Raw genomic sequence first — 22601 nt, 5'->3', positions numbered from 1 at the left:
TGCCCATCAAATTTTTTCCAGGTCAGCCCAGTTGATGTAGTTCAGTGGTTGAGCTTTGACCCACAAACTAAGAGGTCCAGGCTCAATCCCCAGGAGGGGGGTGTGCAGGAGGCAGTCAATCCATGATGTTTCTCTCTCACTGATGTTTCTAACTCTATCCCTCTCACTTCCTTTCTAAAAATCAATAAAAACATTTTTTTTAAAAAAAAAAACCTTTAAAAAATTCCTTCCAGGTCATTAACTCCATAACTTATAATGTGTTTTCAACTGCCACACTAAATGATGTATGAATCTTATGGCAATCAACTCCTTGACACTGAAAATGTCATTGAACATGACTTTGAAAATACTTTGCCCTTTTGGAGATTAATTAAACAGTGTACATTATTACTTACTCAATGTCTACTGTTTCTTACAAACTAAGACAGCTCCACAAGACTGAATTCAAAGAAGAAAATATACAAATTAAATTGGTCATTCTCTCTCTGAAGACAACAGCAACCTTCCCCTTGAAGCAACTTTTCATGGACAGACCGAAAATAACCTCAGCTCTGGAAGATCTACTTCCAGGAATCATCCAACACTATGTAAGATGAAGAAATAAGGAAGTTCAGACTAAGGTCAAGAGCTTGGAAAATTTTTCTCTGGGAAATCTGCTCCTGGGCCACAACAACACAAAAGCCTGCTTCATCTAGTATGTTTGGACAACCTGAGAGCCTCCTGTACCTTAAGGTCATACACACACAGTAAAGAGAAGAGAATGCCCATGTCAACACTCTCTTTTTATACCAAGGTCAGTTTTAAGCTATATTATATATATAGGCTAGAGCAGTGGTCAGCAAACTCATTAGTCAACAGAGCCAAATATCAACAGTACAACGATTGAAATTTCTTTTGAGAGCCAAATTTTTTAAACTTAAACTTCTAACGCCATTTCTTCAAAATAGACTCATCCAGGTCATGTTATTTTGTGGAAGAGCCACACTCAAGGAGCCAAAGAGCCGCATGTGGCTCGTGAGCTGCAGTTTGCTGACCATGGGGCTAGAGGCCTGGTGCATGGGTTCGTGCAACAGTGGTGTCCCTCAGCCTGGCCTGAAGGGATTGGGCTGAAACCAGCTCTCCAACTTCCCCCAGGGGTCCTGAACTGTGAGAGGGGAGTTCTTGGGTGACACACCCCAAAATCAGGCTCCCTCCTCTCTGGTTCCAGATGCATCACCCGAGAACCAAATCTGCCAAGTCACTGCAGCTCGGCAGCTCCTGCATTGAATGCCAGCCCCCTGTGGTCATTACACATCATAGCTACCAGCTGAATGGTTGGATGGTCGCTTAGGCTTCTATATGTATAAATACTGCAATTTCTCAATGAAATCAAATAGAAATATTTATCTCCTACATATCTACTGTTTGTATCTAGGAATAATGTTTTAGAGCAAAGTCTGAAAAAAGTAGGAGACAGAAGCACGTTATATTAGCAAGTCAGTTCAAGTTCTAAACGAAATCCATCATGTTACAGTCTAGAACTATTTAATTTCTCAGTTTAAGCAAATTAGGCAAACATAAAGGGAAAACTGCAGTTACAGTAAAACTATAATCAGGGGGGAAATAGGATCTGACCTCCAGTATGTATTAACTGTCTTCATTACAACAATTAATGCATACTAAACATCACCTGCATGGCACTGAACTCATTTGAATCTCATGGCAACCCTCTGAATTAAGTACAACTGCTATGGTCAGTTCTCTTTTGTAGGTAAATGAAGTTCAGTGGCTATCCCCAGATTACACAGCTAGTCAGCAGCAGCACTAGAGTAAAAACCCAGAGAAATCACTCCCCTTTACTGCCTCTAAATGGCACATCCCAACAAAGAATCTCAGATATTCCTAACTGGGTTAAAAATAGTTGCTATCTTGAAACCATCAAACAGGTTACCATGATCAGGACTGTGGAAAAAAAAGGGAACTAAACCTTTAACATACGTAGTACTTATGTAGAGTTTTATCTACCTGTGTGTGGTTGTAAGTCTTACCTGAACCAATTCTCTATATGCAGACTTAGCAAGGTTATAAGGTACCAAAAGATTAGACCCAAGAAAATAGAGAACTTCCAATCCAGTAAAAATCATAGCAAATTTGTTGATGATAACAATGGTCTCCAGAGGAACTAGGCAGAGTCGTGCTAGCAGAGGAAGCATGTGGGCGGAGAAGAGCCAAATCTGCTTCGTTTTCATGACACAGGAGCATAAAGTACACACCACCAACTGACCTAAAGGGGAAGAAGGCATTTACTTTTGAGATTTGGTGTCCACAAAGTGAAAACACACACACACACACACACACACACACACACACACACACACACACGTCAATAAGGATGATGACACAGCTTTTGAAGAAGTCTAATTAAGATCACTTAGACCACTGGTCGGCAAACTCATTAGTCAACAGAACCAAATAGCAACAGTACAAGGATTGAAATTTCTTTTGAGAGCCAAATTTTTTAAACTTAAACTTCTTCTAATGCCATTTCTTCAAAATAGACTCCCCCAGACTGTGGTATATTGTGGAAGAGCCACACTCAAGGGACCAAAGAGCCGCACAGTTTGCGGACCACAGACTTAGACCAAGCTTGTTAAACTCAAAGGCTAACACAGGCCAAATAAACAAGGCATGCAGCCCACACGTGTGAGTTTGACATGCTTGACTTAGGCCAATTTTAACTTCATCTGATCATAATTATATATTCACATGTTCTATGGATTTTGAGCAGCAATTCCCTATTATTTGAAAAAAGCAGCACAAATATTCACTGGTCTTCATCCCATTCCAGATAGCATGTGTAATATGGAGAAAGTTTCTAAAATGTCTAATTTAATAGTATAATTCAGTTACTGCTATTACACATATAGCTCCTTTTACAAAGGTACTCAATATTTAACTCTCCTGGTCTGCAGGGGAAAATATAAATATAAGGGGGACCGTTACCTGTCCAAGATCATGTGCTATGATAACATTTATTCTGAAGGTTGTTTTTTTTTTATCTTTAATTACTTTTACAGGACCATAAAAGCCTTCTCAAATGACTCAATAATTAAAGTTAGAACTGAAAAGTTGAGGCAAGGAGGATTCTCAAAGAAGATTATGCATAATCATTATAGAAAATTTAGGAAATATTGAGAAGTAAAAAAGGAAAAAAATACCAATCTCTTAAAATTTTATCACCCAAGAGTATGTCTTGGTTCCATTAAATGAAGTACTACATATAAAATCTTAGCATTGTATTTGAAACCTAGTAAGTGCTCAACAAAAGTTAGCTATCCATATTATTTGTTATCTTTTCAGATTTATGCCATACACATGAATATACATGGATGTTTTATGTAAAGGAAATGATTAGTATACATAATATTTTATAATCAGCTCTTTTTATTTAATAAATATTATTCATATATCTCTCTATACCAATAAAAATATATACCTTTTTTTGTTGTTGTTGCTATATAGTATATTATTACACTTACTGTATATGACATGATATTAGCATTTGGCTCTTTTTAAATATTTCATAATTATAAAAAGCTTTGCATATTTATGAGATACTTGGTGCACATTTCCTAATATTTACTTAGACTCAATTCCTAAAAATGGGACTACAGAGTTATAATAAACATTTTTTAAGACTTTTGACATACACTATTGGATTGCCCTTCAGAAACAAAACACCCAGTGTACAGGGTGCCCATTTTCCCACTGACTTGCCAAAGTGAAAATAATTTAAGGAAGAGCAAGGAATATTTTCTAAGTTTTTTAAAAACTTGCAATTATTTATTGAAATTCTTATACACTTTCTGCCCATTCTTCTACTTGAATATGTAGAAGAATATTGTTTAAGACTTTAATCTAGTTTGCCATATGAATGTATTTCCAAATGTGTCACCTGTCTATTTTAATAACATTTTGTTCCTATTAGTGTAAGTTTTTATTGTAAAGAGTCAAACCTATCAGTTTTTTCCTTAATGGTTTCCATCTTTGCTGCTATGGTTAATTACATGATTCCTCTTACTCAAGAGCATACAGGGCCCTGGCCAGTGTGGCTCAGTTGGAGCATTATCCTGTACATCAAAAGGTTCAATTCCTGGTCAGAGCACATATCCATGTTGTACCCGCCCCCAACTTCTCTAAAAGCAATAAAAACATATCCTCAGGTGATGATTTTTTTTTTTTTAAAGGTATCTAGAAGTCTCAGACCGCCCTCCTCCCCCACACCAATCCAAAAAAAAATATCACTTAGTCAAATTATCTTCCTTCTTGCCAATGAAAAGCAAAACAATACTCTGGGATTTTTGTTTGTGTTCCATTCATATTACTGTTAGAAGAATACAAAAATGGCAACATTTTTACACAAAACCAAATGTTTATGAAGAACCTACTTACTATAAAACATGTGGTATTTTCTCCCACATATTAATTTTAGCCTTTAAAGAATTGATATTCATATGTGAAAAACATTCATAAAGGCATAATAAAAAAAAAAAAAAGAGGAAACCCCGTAACAATAAAAATAATTAAAAAAAAAAAAAAAAACAGGAGAGAGGCCACAAAGTGAGACAAGCCACCATTGTATAGGAGAGAAAACAGAGCTATGAGGCAGCATGGTTTCAGCCAGGCCATTATGCTTCCCTGCCCGGGAGGTAGGCTGAAGTCTGCTCTGGAGAGGCTGAATAGACTCCTGAACAGCCCAGGGCATGTGAGGTGCCCGAAAGAAAAGAAAGGATTAAAATAAAAATCTGCACTTCCAAAGATGAGATCTCTCTAGATCTCCAAACACTGCTACCACATTTGCTGCCACCCAATTCTAGTCACAGAGGGGACAGCAAGATTCCCCTTTAGGGAAAATAACCAGACTTATACCATGCACATGGATAGACACAGATGATTCACATAAAGGAAATGTGTAGTATACATATTTTACACTCAGCTCTAAGTAAAAAGACCTACAAATACACTTAAAGTAGCCAGTCCCATTTGAACACCCATTGTGTTCACACCAGTGGCTAAGCTCTTAAGCAAGCATGTCAAATTCTTGGCCCTAAAGAGATTCCAGTCACCAACTTAATAACTCACTTCAAAACAAATGATCTGCCAAAAACTCCCATGTATTTAAGTAAAAACCTATAGCTTAATTAGCCTCAGCTAGAGCCTAGCATCAGCATCCATAATTTAAAAAAATAACTAGGTGTTTCCAATCCAGGTTTGAGCAGCATTGCTGTCTCGTGAAAGACAAAGACCAAAACAAACAGAAAAAAAGATCTCAGAGGAAATGGAATAAAAGAAAGCTTCAAAGAGATAACTAATACATTTAAGAAATAAAAAGACTGCCATGCCCTAGCCAGCATGGCTCAGTGCAGAGCTTCGGCCTGTGGACTGAAGGATACCGAATTCAATTCTGGTCAAGGGCACATGTCCAGGTTTCAGGCAGAAAAGAAAAACAGAACTGTAAGAAAGTTAGGGGCTCAATGTAGGAGAAATCTTAAACAATTAACATGATTTCCAGAAAAGGATAAAAGAGAAAACAGCAGAACAACACCTGAGTGGAGCGGAGAGGTACAGAACAGAGCTGATTTTCATCATAAAATTGTAGTGTTTCTTCACTTTTAAGGAAATGCTAGGAAAGATTAGGAATTTCCTTTCTGACAAAGCTTGTTTTCTCTGTGCTCATAGCTATGACACTTAAATTTCCTTGTTCAGAATGACAACTTCTTCTAAGCTCTGAACATTCCCACAAGCCTACGCCAGCACTCAGCGCTCAGCTCTGGACAACAGGCTTCACTTATCTTCTTTCATAGAATATGACTCATGTGCTATGATTCTAAGAGCAGATTTCTCCTCCTACTTAGATGGAAGAAGGAGCAATTCGTGGAAACCTCTTCAGTAGCTCCAAAAGAACAGGAAGTTGTTTATTAACACTTATAAGTCTGAGTAAACCAAAATCTCAATGTATTCTTTGGATGTCTAAATTCCACTATTAGAAATATCTCCAAGAAATCTGCAACCCTAATAAATGATAGCATATTCAAATTACTTATAATAGTTTTTGCAATGGAAGCAAAGAAGTAGAGAGTTACTTTAAAATTAAAGTTAGCCGAAACTGGTGTGGCTCAGTGGATAGAGCGTCGGCCTGCGGACTGAAGGGTCCCAGGTTCGATTCCGGTCAAGGGTATGTATGTACCTTGGTTGAGGGCACATCCCCAGTAGGGGGTGTGCAAGCTGATGGATGATTCTCTCTCATCGATGTTTCTAACTCTCTATCCCTCTCTCTTCCTCTCTGTAAAAAATCAATAAAATATATTTTAATAAATAAAATTAAAGTTAGATGAAAACATGCTACTTATTAATAGTGTATGGGTTTTGTTTTATTTCTAATTAATTGAATCATATTTGAGTATATTATTAAAACCACTGAAAGAAACAATTTTTTAAAATGTTTCAGATTTATACTAAATTGTAGCTATCACAGAATAAGAGAGAATAATTTACAAGTTTTCTAACCTACCAAACATCCTCACATTTGAATGTTACCATTACTGAATACACCAACTCAGGATATACTCATAAAGCAACATTATCCTTGTCTCCTACTGTCTTTTAAAACCCATTCTAAAGACTAGTGTGCTCCTATCCCAAAAGTAAGTCCCATAACTTTTTTAGCTTAATTTTCAGTCTCAATCTGATAATAACTACAACGGACACTGATTTAAAGTTGAGGCTTTCCCTTTCCTCTGGCCTAGGCCTATGAGACTATGGATGAAAACATGCCTTGTGAGAGGGTTCACGTTGGAGCAGGTATGGCAGGATTCTACCTCTTTCTTTGCCAGCACCATCTCCCTCTCTTCTCATTTACCCAGGATTGAAAAAGGTAGGGAAGGAGAGGGAGGGAAGTAGGAAATTCTTACTCAAGTGTACTGACAAACGATATGTTGGTGCTCCCTGGAATTGGAGAAATTTAAAACTTGATTTTTCTCCTGGGCAATTACATGGTTTCTTCTGATATTGTCCCCATTAGTATGGATCACATCTGCACTACCCCTGAGGCTTGCTATGTACTTCCTCTGGCTATTTTTTGGTTCTTTCCTTAACTCCTGGGAATCTTGGAAGTTCAATTCCTATTAGGGGTCTTATCACCTTTCTAAAGGGTCCTCCTGAAAGGACTAAGAAAATCCCTCCAACCAGTCCACAGGAAACTAGCATCATTTGCCTAAACAGTTTAGGGAATACAGAGAACCCAACAAGTCATTCTCAGTCCACAGTCAGAAAACTCAACAGCCACCCACTCCACTGTTGGCCTTTATATCAGACTAGAGGCCCATTGCACGAAGATTCATGCAATAGGCCTTCCTTCACCTGGCTGCCGGCACCAGTTTTCCTCCGGCACCCAGGACCCGGGCCTTTGCTCTGCCACCGCCTTCCATCTTCACTCCGGCCAGTCTTTGCTCTGGCCAGCTGGACTCACTCAAGCTGAAGCCTTCAGTGTTTGCTCTGGCCGAAGCCTTCAGTCTTCTCCACTCCGGCCAGAGCGCCACTCCTGTAGTTCCCCTCTGCCCCCTGCCCACCCCCTCTTAGAAGCATCCCACCCACCTGGCTGCTCCATGCCTGCATATGCAAATTAACTAGCCATCTTTGTTGGGTTAATTTGCATACTCATTCCTGGTTGGCTAGTGGTTGTCGGAGGTATGGTCAATTTGCATATTTCTTTTATTAGTGTAGATTAGAATTATGAGGCACATGCGTAATTTTTAATTTACATATGTGCTGATTCTATCAGGAATTTAAGCCTCATTTTAGAAAGTTAAAAATAACAGCTAAATTAACAATATATTTTTTAACATAACATATCCCAAATATCATATAGATATTCAAATCTACATAAAAAAAATTAACAACACATTTTACATCCTTTCTGTACAAAGTCTTAGAAACTTGATGTGTGTTTTACACTTGTGTATCTAAATGTGCACTAGCCACATTTCAAGTGCTCAATGGCCACATGCAGCTAGTTTTGGATGATACAGCTTTAGATTTTGCAGACTTGGGCCAGACACCAGTCCATGGTATCACACCCCCCCTCTCGCAATCCATAGAAGACATGTGACTCTAAATCAGGGGTGGGGAAGCTTTTTTCTGCCAAGGGCCATTTGATTATTTATAATTTATAATATCACTCTGGGGCCACACAAAATTATCAACTTAAAAATTAGCCTGCTTGGCCTAGCTGGTTTGGCTCAGGGAATAGAGCATTGGCTTGCATACTGAAGGGTCCCAGGTTAGATTCCAGTCAAGGGCACATGCCAGGGTTGTGGGCTCAAATCCCCAGTAGTGGGCATGCAGGAGGCAAGCTCATCAATGATACTCTCTCTCATCCTTGAAGTTTCTATCTCACTCTCCCTCTCCCTTCCTCTCTAAAATCAATAAAAATATACTTTAAAAAAATTAGCCTGCTATATTTGGTCAAACATTTAATTAACTCACCCCTAATGCCTTGGCAGGACTAGATCAAATGATTTCTCAGGCCTTATAACAGCCCACAGGCCAGACATTCCCCACTCCTGCAATGATCCAGCACTGAATTCTCTAGATGTGAAGGGCTGGAGAGGTATTCAGAGAAAACAGTTCTCTCTAAAAAAAGCCCTCCTTTGCCCTAGCTTGGTCCCAGTAGGGGGCATGCAGGAGGCAAGCCCATCAATGATTCTCTCTTTCTTAATGTTTCCTCTCTCTCTCCCTCTCCCTTCCTCTCTCAATTCAATAAAAATATATTAATAATAATAGTTTAAAAAAGAAACTCTCCTTCAATCTCCAACAATGGACCTTTTTAACACTTGCATAGGTGAGGTTAAGAGCCACAAATAGGTTTTCTCTCACTTCTTTTTATGCAACTCTGGTTCCTCACTTTACATTGTTTTGTCTATATTGTTATGGGGCCTTAGCCAACACTTCTACTTTTACATTTTGTTACCTGAAAATTTCAATCATGTCTCAAGTACTTGAAGTTTCTAGCAATTTAGTTTTGGCTATAAGGTGATGGCTTTCAATAGTAATAAATAACTTTTAACACATTACACATTTCATTTTAATCTTACAAAGTCATAATTAGCTTCATTAATCTTCCCAAATACTCAAAATACCACTAAAAAGCACAAGCAACTATAGGCAATCCTATATAATAAATAGGTGATATGCAAATTGACCATCACTCCAACACACAAGATGACCACCCCCATGTGGACACAAGATGGCCACTACAAGATGGCTGGCAGGGGAGGGTAGTTGTGGGGGGACCAGGCCTGCAGGAGAGGGCAGTTGGGGGGTGACCAGGCCAACAGGGGAGGACAGTTAGGGGTGACCAGGCCAGCAGGGGAGGGCAGTTAGGGGCAATTGGGCCAACAGGGGAGCAGTTAGGCATTGATCAGGTTGGCAGGGGAGTAGTTAGGAGGTGAACAAGTTGGAAGGCAGAAGTGGTTAGGGGCAAACAGGCAGGCAGGCAGGGAGGCAGGCGAGCAGTTGGGAGCCAGCAAGCCTGAATTGTGAGAGGGATCCCAGATTGGAAAGGGTGCACACTGGGCTGAGGGACACACACACACACACACACCCTGTGTATGAATTTTGTGAACCAAGCCTCTTGTGTATGATTATAAACTCATAAAATAAGAAGCACTGATGCAAGGAGAAAAGCGACTAAGTAAAGGGAATGTTTACCCAAGGCTGAAGTTCGAAAGAGTCCCTGTGTTTTGTTTGTTTTTGGTAGTAATTTTTTTTTGTAGTAAAATTATAAGAGCAAAACTGGTTGGTTCCTACCTACACTTTTAATTCTTTTATAGTACTTACCTATTAAGGCTGTGGTAAATCGATTCATAGAGAGAGGTTCTAAATACATGGGTCCTTCATAGGCAGACTCCAATTCACTTCGAACATAGTCCCTATAAAAGTAAAATGGTAAAAATGGATTAGATACATCCCACGTACAGATGGCAAACAGAAGCAGCTAAAGCACAGAATTCCTATAAAAAGTATATTCTCCTCTTAATAATTCCTCTTTCCACTTTTAAGGAAAAATTTAAGTATAATGACTTATACAGGAATGGCCTTCAAATCCTTCTTCCCAACACTGAAACAGAATTTACAGAAATGGGAGATTACTATGCAGAGAAGACAGGCGAACCTCCATTGTGTGGGACTTTCTTTCTTCCCATGACCTTATTAAATAATTTACACCCAGTAAAAAAGCCAAATGAGGCATCATTTCTCTACCCTACTATTTAATAATATCCAGCAATATTACATGAACTATTTCCTCTTTTGGCTTTCTTCCTCCATCTGTCCTTATTTTCCCCAAAGTTTTGTCCCCACTTATTACTTAATTAATCACAGGTAAAACCTTAAACTAGTTAGAAAACTGGCTAACCTTAAAGGACAACCCTTTAAAAATGTCACTTTTAAGTCTCTAGGAAATTTAAGTAATCTATACATTTATTTTGAAACAAATCTTAAGCCAAAGCAAATATCCCTTTTTAAATTTAATTCATTTAACATGTGATTACTAAGAAACAACACAATTTAAGTAGTAGCCAAGAAGCCTTTATACTCTGAGAAAACAACTTTCAGGGCATAGGTGGGAAACACAGAAAGGGATAATTTAATTTATTAATCAGTAAGTTAAATGGTAACACTAGAAAGTGGTTAAGTTTTATGACATCAAAGTGGGGAAATTTGTTTAAATATCCTTCCTCTTTTCTTCAATTGATGAATGCTTTATTCACTGTTTCAAAACGGTTTGAATGTGGCAAGTATTTCTAAACAAACTCATATGGCTGTATTTACTTTTTCCATGAAATTACTTCCTATTAAGCAATCAAGTTGAATTCCTTTAGCATACCACAGCCAAACAATAAATGACCCTTACATAATCAGCAAGGAGAGTACTGCCAAAAATCAAAATTAAAAACTTAAATGACAAATTGTTAAGAATAGCAGTATGGGGAATAATCCTAAATTTCATGGGTGATTTAGCAATTTGTCCTCTATTATTCTATGAAAACCACAGAACTGCCACCCACAGCAAAGAATGGCCCAGCTCAAAATGCTAATGGCCCCCAGATAGAGAAACCCTCATCTACAGCTAAGAATTATACAAGCTTTCATAAGATGGAGAGCTGGTTACCTGTATTTTACACAGGTAACTATTGGAAAATTTTTACATTTGAAACCATACTTTTATTCCCAAGACAGACCAGTATGAAAAAAGTATACTTTCATCTTTTAAAAGCACAGCCTCTTAATTCAGGCCATACATGAAAACTGATATGTTGATTCAAAAATCTAGCAAGTAAGCAAGAAATTTTAAGAAAACTAGAATTAAAAAATTTAGAAAAAGACAAAGAACAGTGGATCTGAACCATGAGTATACCCTCAGAGGAATGGTCATGTAAATTGAAGATTTCTTTTTCCCCTTTATTTCTGGATAGACTCAATATTACAGTAGGATTGGTACTTGAAAAAACATTCCATACATCACTCAAAATTAAGCGTACAGTTTAGAGATTCTAAGAATTTTATCAAATTCTAATGAGTTCAACTCTCCTGCGTTTAATTCATATAGTATTAAATGTTCATAGTATACCACCTGAGTCCCTAGGTCTTCTAGCTTAAATTTTCTAAACTATAAGCCATATCCATTCTACAGACATATTATAATATAAAAATATTTTTTTATTCACTTAAGAATAATCAGTTTCATTGTGTGAATACATGTATTAAGGGAAAACAGAGATCCAGTTTTTCAAGAGTTTATGAAATTTTCTATTTAATAAATTAATATTTGCAAATGTCTTTATATATAACCAGTTTTTGAAGTACCAAATTAATTATTGAAATTATCCAAGTAGTGTAACTCTTCTTCTCAGGACTACATTATGCTCTACCTTGATATAAGTAGACTGGAGTAACGGTGGGAATATTTGTAAATCATATAATAAGGATCTTATATCTAGGACATGTGAAAATATTCTACAACTCAATTTTTAAAAAGATAACCCCATTCAATAATGGACAAAAGGATATGCATAAACATTTTTCCAAAGAAGATTAACATGAAAAGATGCTAAACCTCATTAACCATCAAGAAAATGCAAATCAAAACCCCAATGAAATATCACTCCATATTAACTACAATGTCTATACTAAAAAAGACAGCCGTCAACAAGTGTTGGCAATGATATGGAGAAATTGGGATCCTCATACTAACTATGAAGTCTATACTAAAAAAGACAGACATATCAACAAGTGCTGGCAAGGATATGGAGAAATTGAAACCCTCATACATTGCTGGTAGAAACATAAAATAGTGCAGCCACTTCAGAAACAGTCTGACAGTTTCTCAAAAAGTTAAATATAAATCTCATATGATCTACAAATTCCACTCCAAGAAAAAAAGTATGTCCACCATGAATGTTTATAGCATTAGTCATAATAGCCAAATATTCATCAATAAATGAGTGGACAAACAAAATATGGTCTGTTCATAAAACAGAATATGATTTAGACAGAAAAATAGTGTGATACATGCTATACCATGGATGAATCTTGAACATGTGCAAAGTGCAAAAAGCCAGGCACAAAGAACCACATACTGTAAAATTCAATGTATACATTTCAATAAAGCTTTAACCTGTATAATAAAAGGCTAATATGTAAATTGTCTCTCAACTGGGAGTTTGAACAGGAGTTTGAGGATAGGGCAGGCCTGCTAACCATGCACGGCCCCTCCCCCTGGCCGGTCCTCTCCCCAAGAACCCCCCATCCCAATTGGGAGTGGGGCCAGCCCAACCCACCATGTCCTCAGTCCCTCCCCTTGGCTGACCTGGCCAGATTGGGGCAGGCTGGCTGAACACCACCCGTGCATGAATTTGTGCATCAGGCCTCTAGTTTTTAAATAAAGTGTCTTATTTCTTAAGACACTTTGCTATAAAATTGCCACATGAAATCTGAACTAGTTTTTTAAACAAACTAAAAATTTTGGCCTTAATGAATTATAGATGTGATACATTATAAATAAGAATAACACATCTATGCAAGTCTTTTGTGACATGAAATCATGTAGAATAAATTATACTGAGGATAAATACTAAAATATGACATATCTTGAAATTTGTTAATATCAAAACTAACTCTGTAAGATGGATGAGTCTTTAGTTTCAAAGAAGCAACTTGCCAAAGTAACATAGTATTCACTCAGTAGTAAAACTATTTCATACCCAGTCTGATTCTAAATTAATTTTCTTCCCATTAACCATCCTATCTCCCCTAAGAGAACTAAGAATCAGAAAACCTGAAGTCAAGTTAAAGTCTGAACCATCCCCTCAGTATTTTTATCTGTAAATCTCAAAGCATTATAATAAAGATCAAAATGAAATCAAGAACCAGAAATATTTTGTATACTATAACGTTCTATTATAATTCTTTTATTGTTTAAAGTAAGTTTACACTTTCTAATAATGAAAACAAACTTTAAACATCAGAAAAAAGCATTACTTCATAAATTAAAACTAAAAAGTTGAAATTGCCACAAAAATAATTAGAAAAAGGCTTTTCTTTACAGCTGATCCTTTTCCTTTTACATAACAGATTGTGACCTCTCTAAAAAAGCCAGGATGGCAATACCATAGATAAAAATAGAGCTACATGATTTCAGCATCACTAGACCACAAAGCACATGAAAACTGAAAAACCACGAGGGAAAGGGCAGGTTCACTGTTTTTTGTTTTTTTGTTTGTGTGTGTGTGTGTGTGTGTGTGTGTGTGTGTGTGTTATGCAGAATTATAACTATCAAAGCAACAATTTTTAATATATATTTTTATTGATTCCAGAGAGAAAGGGAGAAATAGAAATATCAATGATGAGAGAGAATCATTGATTGGCTGACTTCTGCACATCCGACATATGCCCTGAAGATCGAACTGTGACCTCCTGGTTCTTAGGTCAACACTCAGTCACTGAGCCATGCCAGCCAGGCCAAAGCAATCATTTTAATGGCTCTACCTTCAACTTTGAGATTTCTTTGATTAATCATCAAAATGCTATTAACTTTCTTGTTCAATCCCTCCACCCCCACCAATATTCCCCCTACCAGTGCTGTCTGCCTGCTTTTCTATCTATGAGTCTAAATGTATTTTGCTTCATAGCTCAACTTGTTCATTAAATTCCATGAGTGAAATAATATGGTACTTGATAAATGGTACTGGAAAAAATAAAATAAAATTTTAAAAAGTCCTATTAACCTTTAAAAGCTATCGTGCCCTGGCTGTTGTGATTAGTGGTTAGAGCATCACCCTGTGCACCAAAGGGCCATGGACTCGATTCCCAAGTCAGGGCACATACTTAGGTTACAGGTAAGATCTCGGTGGGGGTTGGGGCACGTGGGTGAGGAACCCATCAATGTTTTTTTCTATCTCCTTCTCCCTTCTTCCCTTCTCTCTCTAGAATCAATGAAAAACATATCCTTGGGTGAAGATTTAAAAAAAAAAAAAAAAAGATAAGCTATCATTTGCTATAGCATGGAACATTCTGCCATTTCAAAATCATTTTTTAAGAACTAACAACATAAGAAAATGCTCATAAAACAATGCTGTCTAATAAAAATACTTAAGAATGTCAGTTAAGCCGAAACCGGTTTGGTTCAGTGGTAGAGAGTTGGTCTGTGGACTGAAAGGTCCCAGGTTCGATTCCAGTCAAGGGCATGTACCTTGGTTGCGGGCACATCCCCAGTAGGGGGTGTGCAAGAGGCAGCTGGTCGATGTTTCTCTCTCATCGACGTTTCTAGCACTTATATGTCAGAAACTGGGCTAAGAGCTTTACGTGCTTTATCTTACATAAACTTTACAATAGGTCTTAAGATATTATCATCATTTTACAAGTGAGGAAAACTGAGACCTATCTTTCTGGTAAGTGACACTACAGTTACGGATTAGTAAATAAGGACCGTGAAACGTGAACCTATGAAATCACCTATCCATTTATCCAAAAGATGTGGTGCTCTTAGGTGCTCGGACACTCATTTATACCCTAAAAGGGTGACATACTGCATTATACTCAACAGACTCAACTTCTGTTTACTCTGAGTGTGAGCCGAGATTCTGGTGTCTGGGTAAGGCCATAGGAAGAAACTGTGTCCAGTTTTGGGGCGGGTATTGGAATGGGAAGGCCAGCATGTGTGTGTGTCAGCACTGGCCCTAGGACCTATGGAGAAAATGATGCTACAGGAGAAGACCCAAGTTTTTCCCATGATAGAGCCCAAGACACAGGGACATACTTGTGTGACACCAAATTAGGAAAGTCATTGCCTCCACTTGAGAGTCAAACACAGCTTGACTTGCAATACTGTGAGGATTACAAGAAATGCAGCTCCAGATTTTGCAACTTGGACATGTGAAGACATACCCTGGGCAAGACAGGCGTAATTCCCCACCCTCCAGGTACCTTTTCGAGCAGAGGAAATAAATCAGACAGAAACACAGGTGAGGAATGTGAGAGGACTGACTGGTTTCTGGGAAACACTCTGGAGCCTCTGAGAATTAACTAGATGAAATATTAAGGATGAAGCAGGACCCTTCCTGCTTCAACAAGAAGAGCCATTTGTCAGTGACTTTTAATTATTTTCACTTTTTCGTATCCAGTGCAGTGGTGAAAACTGAAAGGTATTAAAAAAAACTGGAAGGACATACCAGAATTTTAACATGTCTATTTCTGGGTGGCATAATTTCAGGTGATTATTACTGTCTTTGAATGTTCTGTTTCCCCAAAATTGTCTAAGGTGAGCAGTACTGTTATTTTATAATCAGGAGGAAAGGGTTTTTTTTTTTTTTAAAGTCAACCATTCAATTCTAGTCATATAAAAATGCTATTTCCAACATTAAATTTCAAGCCTACACCAATATCTGTTTCAGACCTCTAGGATTATTATATCTTGTTATATATGCAAAGTAGCTGTCACTCTTCTTAGACTAGGGAGTATATTTTATACATTTTAATCAAAACAGAAGAAATAATACTCCAAAATGTATTCCACTCCATTACATTTACTGTGTGGATTTTGGTTCACCTGTATTTTAACATTTTGTTCCAAAGTAGGACACTCAGATTCATTGGTCTTAAATTTTAGGGCTAGTAGACCTAGGCAAACAGACACTCTTGCTAAAGAGGTAGAAGTTCTGAGCTATACAATTAACCCCATCAAATAATTTATATTAATCATCCACTATGTACATGGTTGCATCTTATACTGATTCTCATGCAACATACACTGACTTCCTAAAATAATGAAAATGATGAAGTCTGTAACTGTTAAAATGGTCCTATTGGCTGTCTTTGGAAATTCTTTTCTCAGGTAATACAGAAAAGCTCATGGTTATCACTGTAAACATAACCTTAAGGCCCATTTTATATAAGATTGTTTTTAAAAGCAAAAATAAAATTTGAGACATAGCTCCACCTACTAATCCTGTATGCTAATATTTATTTAGAAATAAAGTATTTTTAAAAAGGTTTTGGATACCTACCAAGGCCTCAGCTTCTTAACTGTGTTTATGAAAAGAATTTTTTTGGTAAAGAAAAACTTGAAATTCAGTCATTCATTTCAAAAATGGGGTCACATTCTTACCTGGAGATTTGATGTCCAGCATAGAGGAGAAGGGCAGTCAAAAAATATAGGTAAAGCTGAACCAGGTATTGCCTGGGCAAGGTTAGTAGCACAACACTTAAGATATAACCTGTAGTAAAAATTAAGAGAAATATAAATAAAATACGGTTCTAATTTAGTCTCCCAATTAATTACACCAATAAAAAGAGATTGAAGTAAATTACTTTCCAATTAGGTTTCAACAACTTAAGGTTTTTTTTCACTTCATACCAAAGTAAATTCAGCACAGTAAAACCACTGCAGATTTCTTTGTTGAAGATGTAAAGCATTTTTCACTTCTTTTGTAGACGTTTGTACTTTAGGCACAGTGGACTTCTCTCATCTACCCTTCCTGATGTCCTCACGGGTTCTACACCAAGTCTCCATTCCCTAGTCCCAGAGGAAGAACTGGGCACCTTCGTGTCCCTTGAAGGCTTCCCCTTCCACTTCATTTAAGATCTTATTTTTCCAACTCCTAAAGACTCTACCTTCTTCATCTCCAATCATTCCCCTGACACCAGTCCTTATCTCTCTTTTCACACAATGTGCAGGGCTCTTCCCCAAGTACTGAGGAAAATTTCTCTTCACACCAATTTCTCCTTTTTCTATTGCCTGTTTTTCTCATTCCACTGACAAATGTTATAAACTGTGTCTCTAGTTTCTTTTTTTTTTTTTTAATGTTTTTTATTGAGTTTAGTGAAAGTAGAAGGGAGAGGGATAGAGAGATAGAAACATTAATGAGAAAGAAGCATGGTCGGCTGCCTCCTGCATGCCCCCTATTGGGGATCAAGTCCACAAACCGGGCATTTGCCCTGACCTGAAATCCAACAGGGGAGCTCTAGATTCATGGACTGATGCTAAATCACTGAGCAACACCAGCCGAACAAGTGTCTCTATTTTCTAACCATCTATTATTCCTTCTTTATATTCTATCTACACATCCTTTACCAATCCCCCCCTTTTCCACTCTAAAGATAACGTGTGTATCTTTGTGCCAGCATCTAAGGTAACTACTCTCAAAATTATTCTTTGACTCTGTGACATGAATTTCCTTTTACCCTGTAAATCCTCCCCTCTACATTCTTTTCACCCTCTCAAATGAACAGAAAATTTAGTCTCTGAACTGCTTTTCTCTGTATAAAATATGTAGCTTCAATAATCAATCTTGTTGCTTCAAATACACCATTCTAGATGTATGGTATCAACAAATAGTTATTCAGAACCTATTATATAAGCAAAAACAAAAAAACTTAATTCTTTCTTTTCTAAGTAAAAAAACTTTATCATTTCTTTTTTTTAATATATATTTTACTGTTGATAGTATTACAGATATCTCCCGTTTTCTCCCTCTTCCCGCCCCCCTCTTCCAAAGCTTAATCATTTCTTATTCTAAGAAGACATCTCATAGCACATGATGCCTGGTCATATTCCAGTGAGATATTCTAATATACAACAAGTACAAACTAAGCTCCTGTCTCCTTCCTCAACAAGCTAGCTCACCCTCTTTCACTCTCCTAAATCCCATTCACGCTGACTCAAATCTGAGTCATCTTTTCTCCTATTACCAAGCCCTGCTGAGTCTTTCTCAATAAATCTGTCACATGTTACCCTTCCTTTCCAGTCCCTTATGTGCCCATCCTAAATAACTCTGTAATATATAAGCATACTAATTACTATTCTTCTTTCAGTCTCCTTTCATCTTCATGCATCCTATATTTCATTATCAGGGTAATATTCTCAAAACCTTCACTTTCATCTAGGCAACTCTCTTGTTCAAAAACTTTAAAGTTCTAAACTTCTCAGTCTGATATTCTAGGTCTTGCTAAATCTGGTTAATCTACTCTCCTGTCACTATTTTCCAATTACTAAGTCTTTATTAGGGCACAGATATCCCTTCTTAGCATCTAATGCCTCTCTCAGGCTGACTCAACCATCATGCTTAAGGCAAGGAAAACAGATGAGGTGTGCTAAGGGACTAAAGAGGTAAAATTCCTATTACACACGCATGCTAGAAAAATCCAGCAGAAGCCAGAGACAAGTATTTCTATTCGCTTTTCATTTCTTAAAATAATTGCCCGAATTTATATTGCTAAACAACTGAATGTGAAAATGGGGGTGTTGGTTCTAAATAGAGGTATTTAAGAGAATATTTATTATATTTAACAAGCATTTTTAGTGTTTGTGGCTGAAGAATTTTTCTAGTCAGTCTATGGCATAAAACTTTTCCTTAAATTCTTTGAATGAACTATCCTTTTCCTTTCTATATATTATCTTTCTCATTTCCTGTGCATCTCATAAAATCAGCTACCAAATCCTCTAATTGAACATATTCATTTAATTCATTCTGTCAATTACCCAGTCACTCCACTAACATTATTACATGTAAAGTATGACCCATATGCATTCCTAGGCATGGAAGATCCAAAAGAGACTAAAATAATCAGTCTAGTGAAATATGAACATGGACAAAAGTATGATACAATATTCTTGCTGTAATAAGCAAACATTAGAAAGGCTATGGTTGATTAATTGATTAAGTTTGATCTGGACCTCAAAGAGTGAATGAATCTCTTTACCAGGAGGAAGAAAGAAAAAAACATTCTAGGAAAGAAAACAGCCAGAATAAAAACCATAAAATCACAGAGTGTTTTCAGAAGACAGTCAATTCTGTAGGCTAGATTAATATTTGGTGTCAACAGAAAGAACATTGGGAGAATATTGTGAGGTAGTGCTAACAGAACTGGAGCCAAAAGTCTCAATATAAAGCCTTGTAAATTCCAGTAAGGAGTTTAGACTGAATTAATGGTTCTCAAACCCTTTAGAGACCCATTGGGTTAGGCAAGAAAACAAACAAAAAAAGACAAATCAACAACAACAAAAAGAATCTACACCCCCATTTTCACATTCCAATGGAAAAATAACTGTGATAATAACATACTGCACAAGATTTTTGAGAGATTAGGAATACTTATGCAAAATGAGAGTAGTATGAATAAAACTTTTGAACTAAAAGACTAGATAATTCTAAAGTTCATATAGAAAACTAACAACAGAAAAACTCAGAGGGAGAAATAAAAAGCAATGAAGGGACTAACTCTATCAGTCAATGAAAATAATCTAAATCCTCAATAATAAGATAGACAAACCAAAAGGAGAGGCTCCGTTGGTTGGAGCTTCATCCCATATACCAAAAGGTTTCGGGTTTGATTCCCGGTCAGTGCATAAGGAGACAACTGATGAATGTTTCTTTCTCTTTATCTCTCTCTTTCTCTCTCTCACTTTTTCACTTTCTTTTTCTAAAATCAATAAACATCCTTGGATGAGGCTTAAAAATAAAGACAGGAAAAAAAAATTCAGAAATAGAACAAAATGTATGTGATAATATAGTATTTTAGTATGTTGTATAAGTATATATAATTTAGTAATAATAATCAGTCAGGAAAACTGTTTAATAAATACACAGAGACTACTGGACAGTTATCTGGGGGGAAATTTATATTTGTAACACACTGTGCATGCATATAAATTCAGAAAAGCTTTTCTAATCAATTCAAAATGGTAAAGTTATAAAAGAAGAAACAATAAATTTAATCACATCAAAAACAAATTCTGCATGTCAAAAAAAAAAAAATCAAGCATAATTAAGGGAACTGAAACTGGGAAAAATGATTTCAAAGGACAAGTTTCTCCCACAAATTGTTTAAAAAAGGCTAACAATCTCATAGAAAAGTGGGCAAAGGACATTAACTGACAACTTTCCCAAGAGGAAATACACATTTTTCTTAAATGTAAATAAATTAAATCTCACTCATAATGAGAAAAAAATAAAACTACATTTAAAAACATCCATTTTCACATACTGAAAATAAATATGAAAGTTTATAACACTTCTTTGAAAAGGATGTAGGACTGCAGGAACTCTCAACCATTGTTCCTGGAGGTACAAAATAGTAAAACCCTGCGGAGAGTGCAATCACTCAATACTACAAACATATACATTCTCTAATCCAGCAATTTCACTCCTAGCAATTTATCCCAACATTATATTTGTACTCGATGAAATTATGGCTATACCAAATTATTTAGTACAATACTTAATGAAATAGAAGACAGGACCTACCTAAAATATCCACTAATTGTTAGTTCAATAGACTATATAAGGACACAGTTATTCGATTGGGGCGAGAGTGAGGACTCAACATTATCGCAAAAACTTTTGATTTGGCAGAACAGAATACAAAGCTTTATTTCATGAATATCTAAAAGCAGTAATTATGGTTCTGATTTGTCATTAAGTTAAAACAAACAAAAGGTTCAGAATAGTGTGCATTATACTAATAGTACAAAAAAGGGGAAATACATACACTTAAACTATATATTTTATTTACACTTATATTATCAACACATCTTTATACTTATTTATATATACACAAAAATATCTGTAAGATTATACACAAAGAAATAAAAATAGCTGCTTGTTCAGGCTCAGAATGAGAACTTAATGAATGAGAAACAGATATAGGGGGAGATACTTTTCACTGTATACTTTTTATGCTTATTGATTTTTAAACATAAATACATTACAGTGTTTAAGGAGAAAATTTCTGTAATCAAGAACATTACATAAGCACTATATAATACTTTGACACAAGGGTTTCTATAACCAAAAAACTATTCAAGCTGAAATTATCTACTATGTAATCACTGAGCTTACTCTACCAAAGCATATACTAAGTGTATTTAAGAAGGATGAGTTACATTCACAAAGTTATGTCAGTGGGTATGAAAGGCAACTGAACTAGAACACATTCAATTTCTAAAATTAATGTTTCTGGTTACAAAATGGATGTTTTTATAACAAATATTTAAATCTATAAAAAATAATATACATGATAAACACATTTTTTAAACCACCCTGTAAATTATTTGATTAAGCTAAACATCTAAGCCAAGTACTCAATTGTTCTTCTAAAACAGACTGGAATTATTTCTCATAAATTGCTAACATACAAAGCCTCTAATAAAGGGCTGAGCATTATAGTGTTTCACAGCATAAAACAATCTTCTCATGTCACAGACTTTCCCAATGTAGTGCCACCTAAGAGAGACAGTTTATTGTATTCAGATGTTCTGCTTCTAGTACACACTGTCTTTTCTGCTAGATCTTATTTCTTCCCACAATGACTTACTTGGTAATAATCTCTTAGAGCTGGAAGGGGTTCTCAGGGCTAGGCTTTGGCACCCAAGAAGTCCTTCAATAGATAAAAATTGCCAAAACCAGTTTGGCTCAATGGATAGAGCGTCGGCTTGGGGACTGAAGGGTCCCGGGTTCGATTCTGGTCAAGGGCATGTACCTTGGTTGTGGGCACATCCCCAGTAGGGGTGTGCAAGAGGCAGCTGATGGATGACTCTCTCTCAGCGATGTTTCTAACTCTCTATCTCTCTCCCTCCCTCTCTGTACAAAATCAATAAAATATATTTTTAAAGAAATAAATAAAAATAAAATAAATAAATAAATCTCATAGAGATAGGACAACCCTTCACAATTTTATAAAAGATGCACTTGTTGATGGGCAATTCTAGTAAAAATATTAATAAAACCACTATAATACATCATTCAAACCATGTATTGAGTTATGCAATAGCAATGCTAAATAAAATATATTGTTGTATCATTTCATGTAATCAAAAATTAACCAAAAAATTGAGAATCATAAGTTTTTAATGTAGATTTTTATGTTTTTATGTTCTGGAGAATTTTATGTTTCCTGAAAGTATTTTTTTAATATATTTTATTTTTTTTAAATATATTTTATTGATTTTTTACAGAAAGGAAGAGAGAGGGACAGATAGTCAGAAACACTGATGAGAGAGAAACATC

The 22601-nt window shown here is 36.2% G+C and overlaps 1 protein-coding gene across 3 annotated transcripts in view; it reads right to left on the bottom strand.

Moving 5' to 3' along the window:
• RNF145 (ring finger protein 145) overlaps positions 1 to 22601 on the bottom strand; it is a 44655-nt gene that overhangs the window by 14600 nt on the left and 7454 nt on the right. For all 3 annotated transcript variants that reach the window (XM_084884194.1, XM_084884196.1, XM_084884195.1), the window contains exons 3-5: positions 16703 to 16811; positions 9877 to 9968; positions 2028 to 2263 (exon numbers count right to left, since the gene is read on the bottom strand). In XM_084884194.1, the coding sequence (XP_084740320.1) occupies positions 2028 to 2263; positions 9877 to 9968; positions 16703 to 16811 (437 nt within the window). The remainder of the gene's footprint in view (positions 1 to 2027; positions 2264 to 9876; positions 9969 to 16702; positions 16812 to 22601) is intronic.

Source organism: Pipistrellus hanaki (assembly GCF_964339955.1).
Source record: "Pipistrellus hanaki genome assembly, chromosome: 5".
NCBI lineage: Eukaryota > Metazoa > Chordata > Mammalia > Chiroptera > Vespertilionidae > Pipistrellus > Pipistrellus hanaki.
This window is presented reverse-complemented; position numbering and strand designations above follow the sequence as displayed.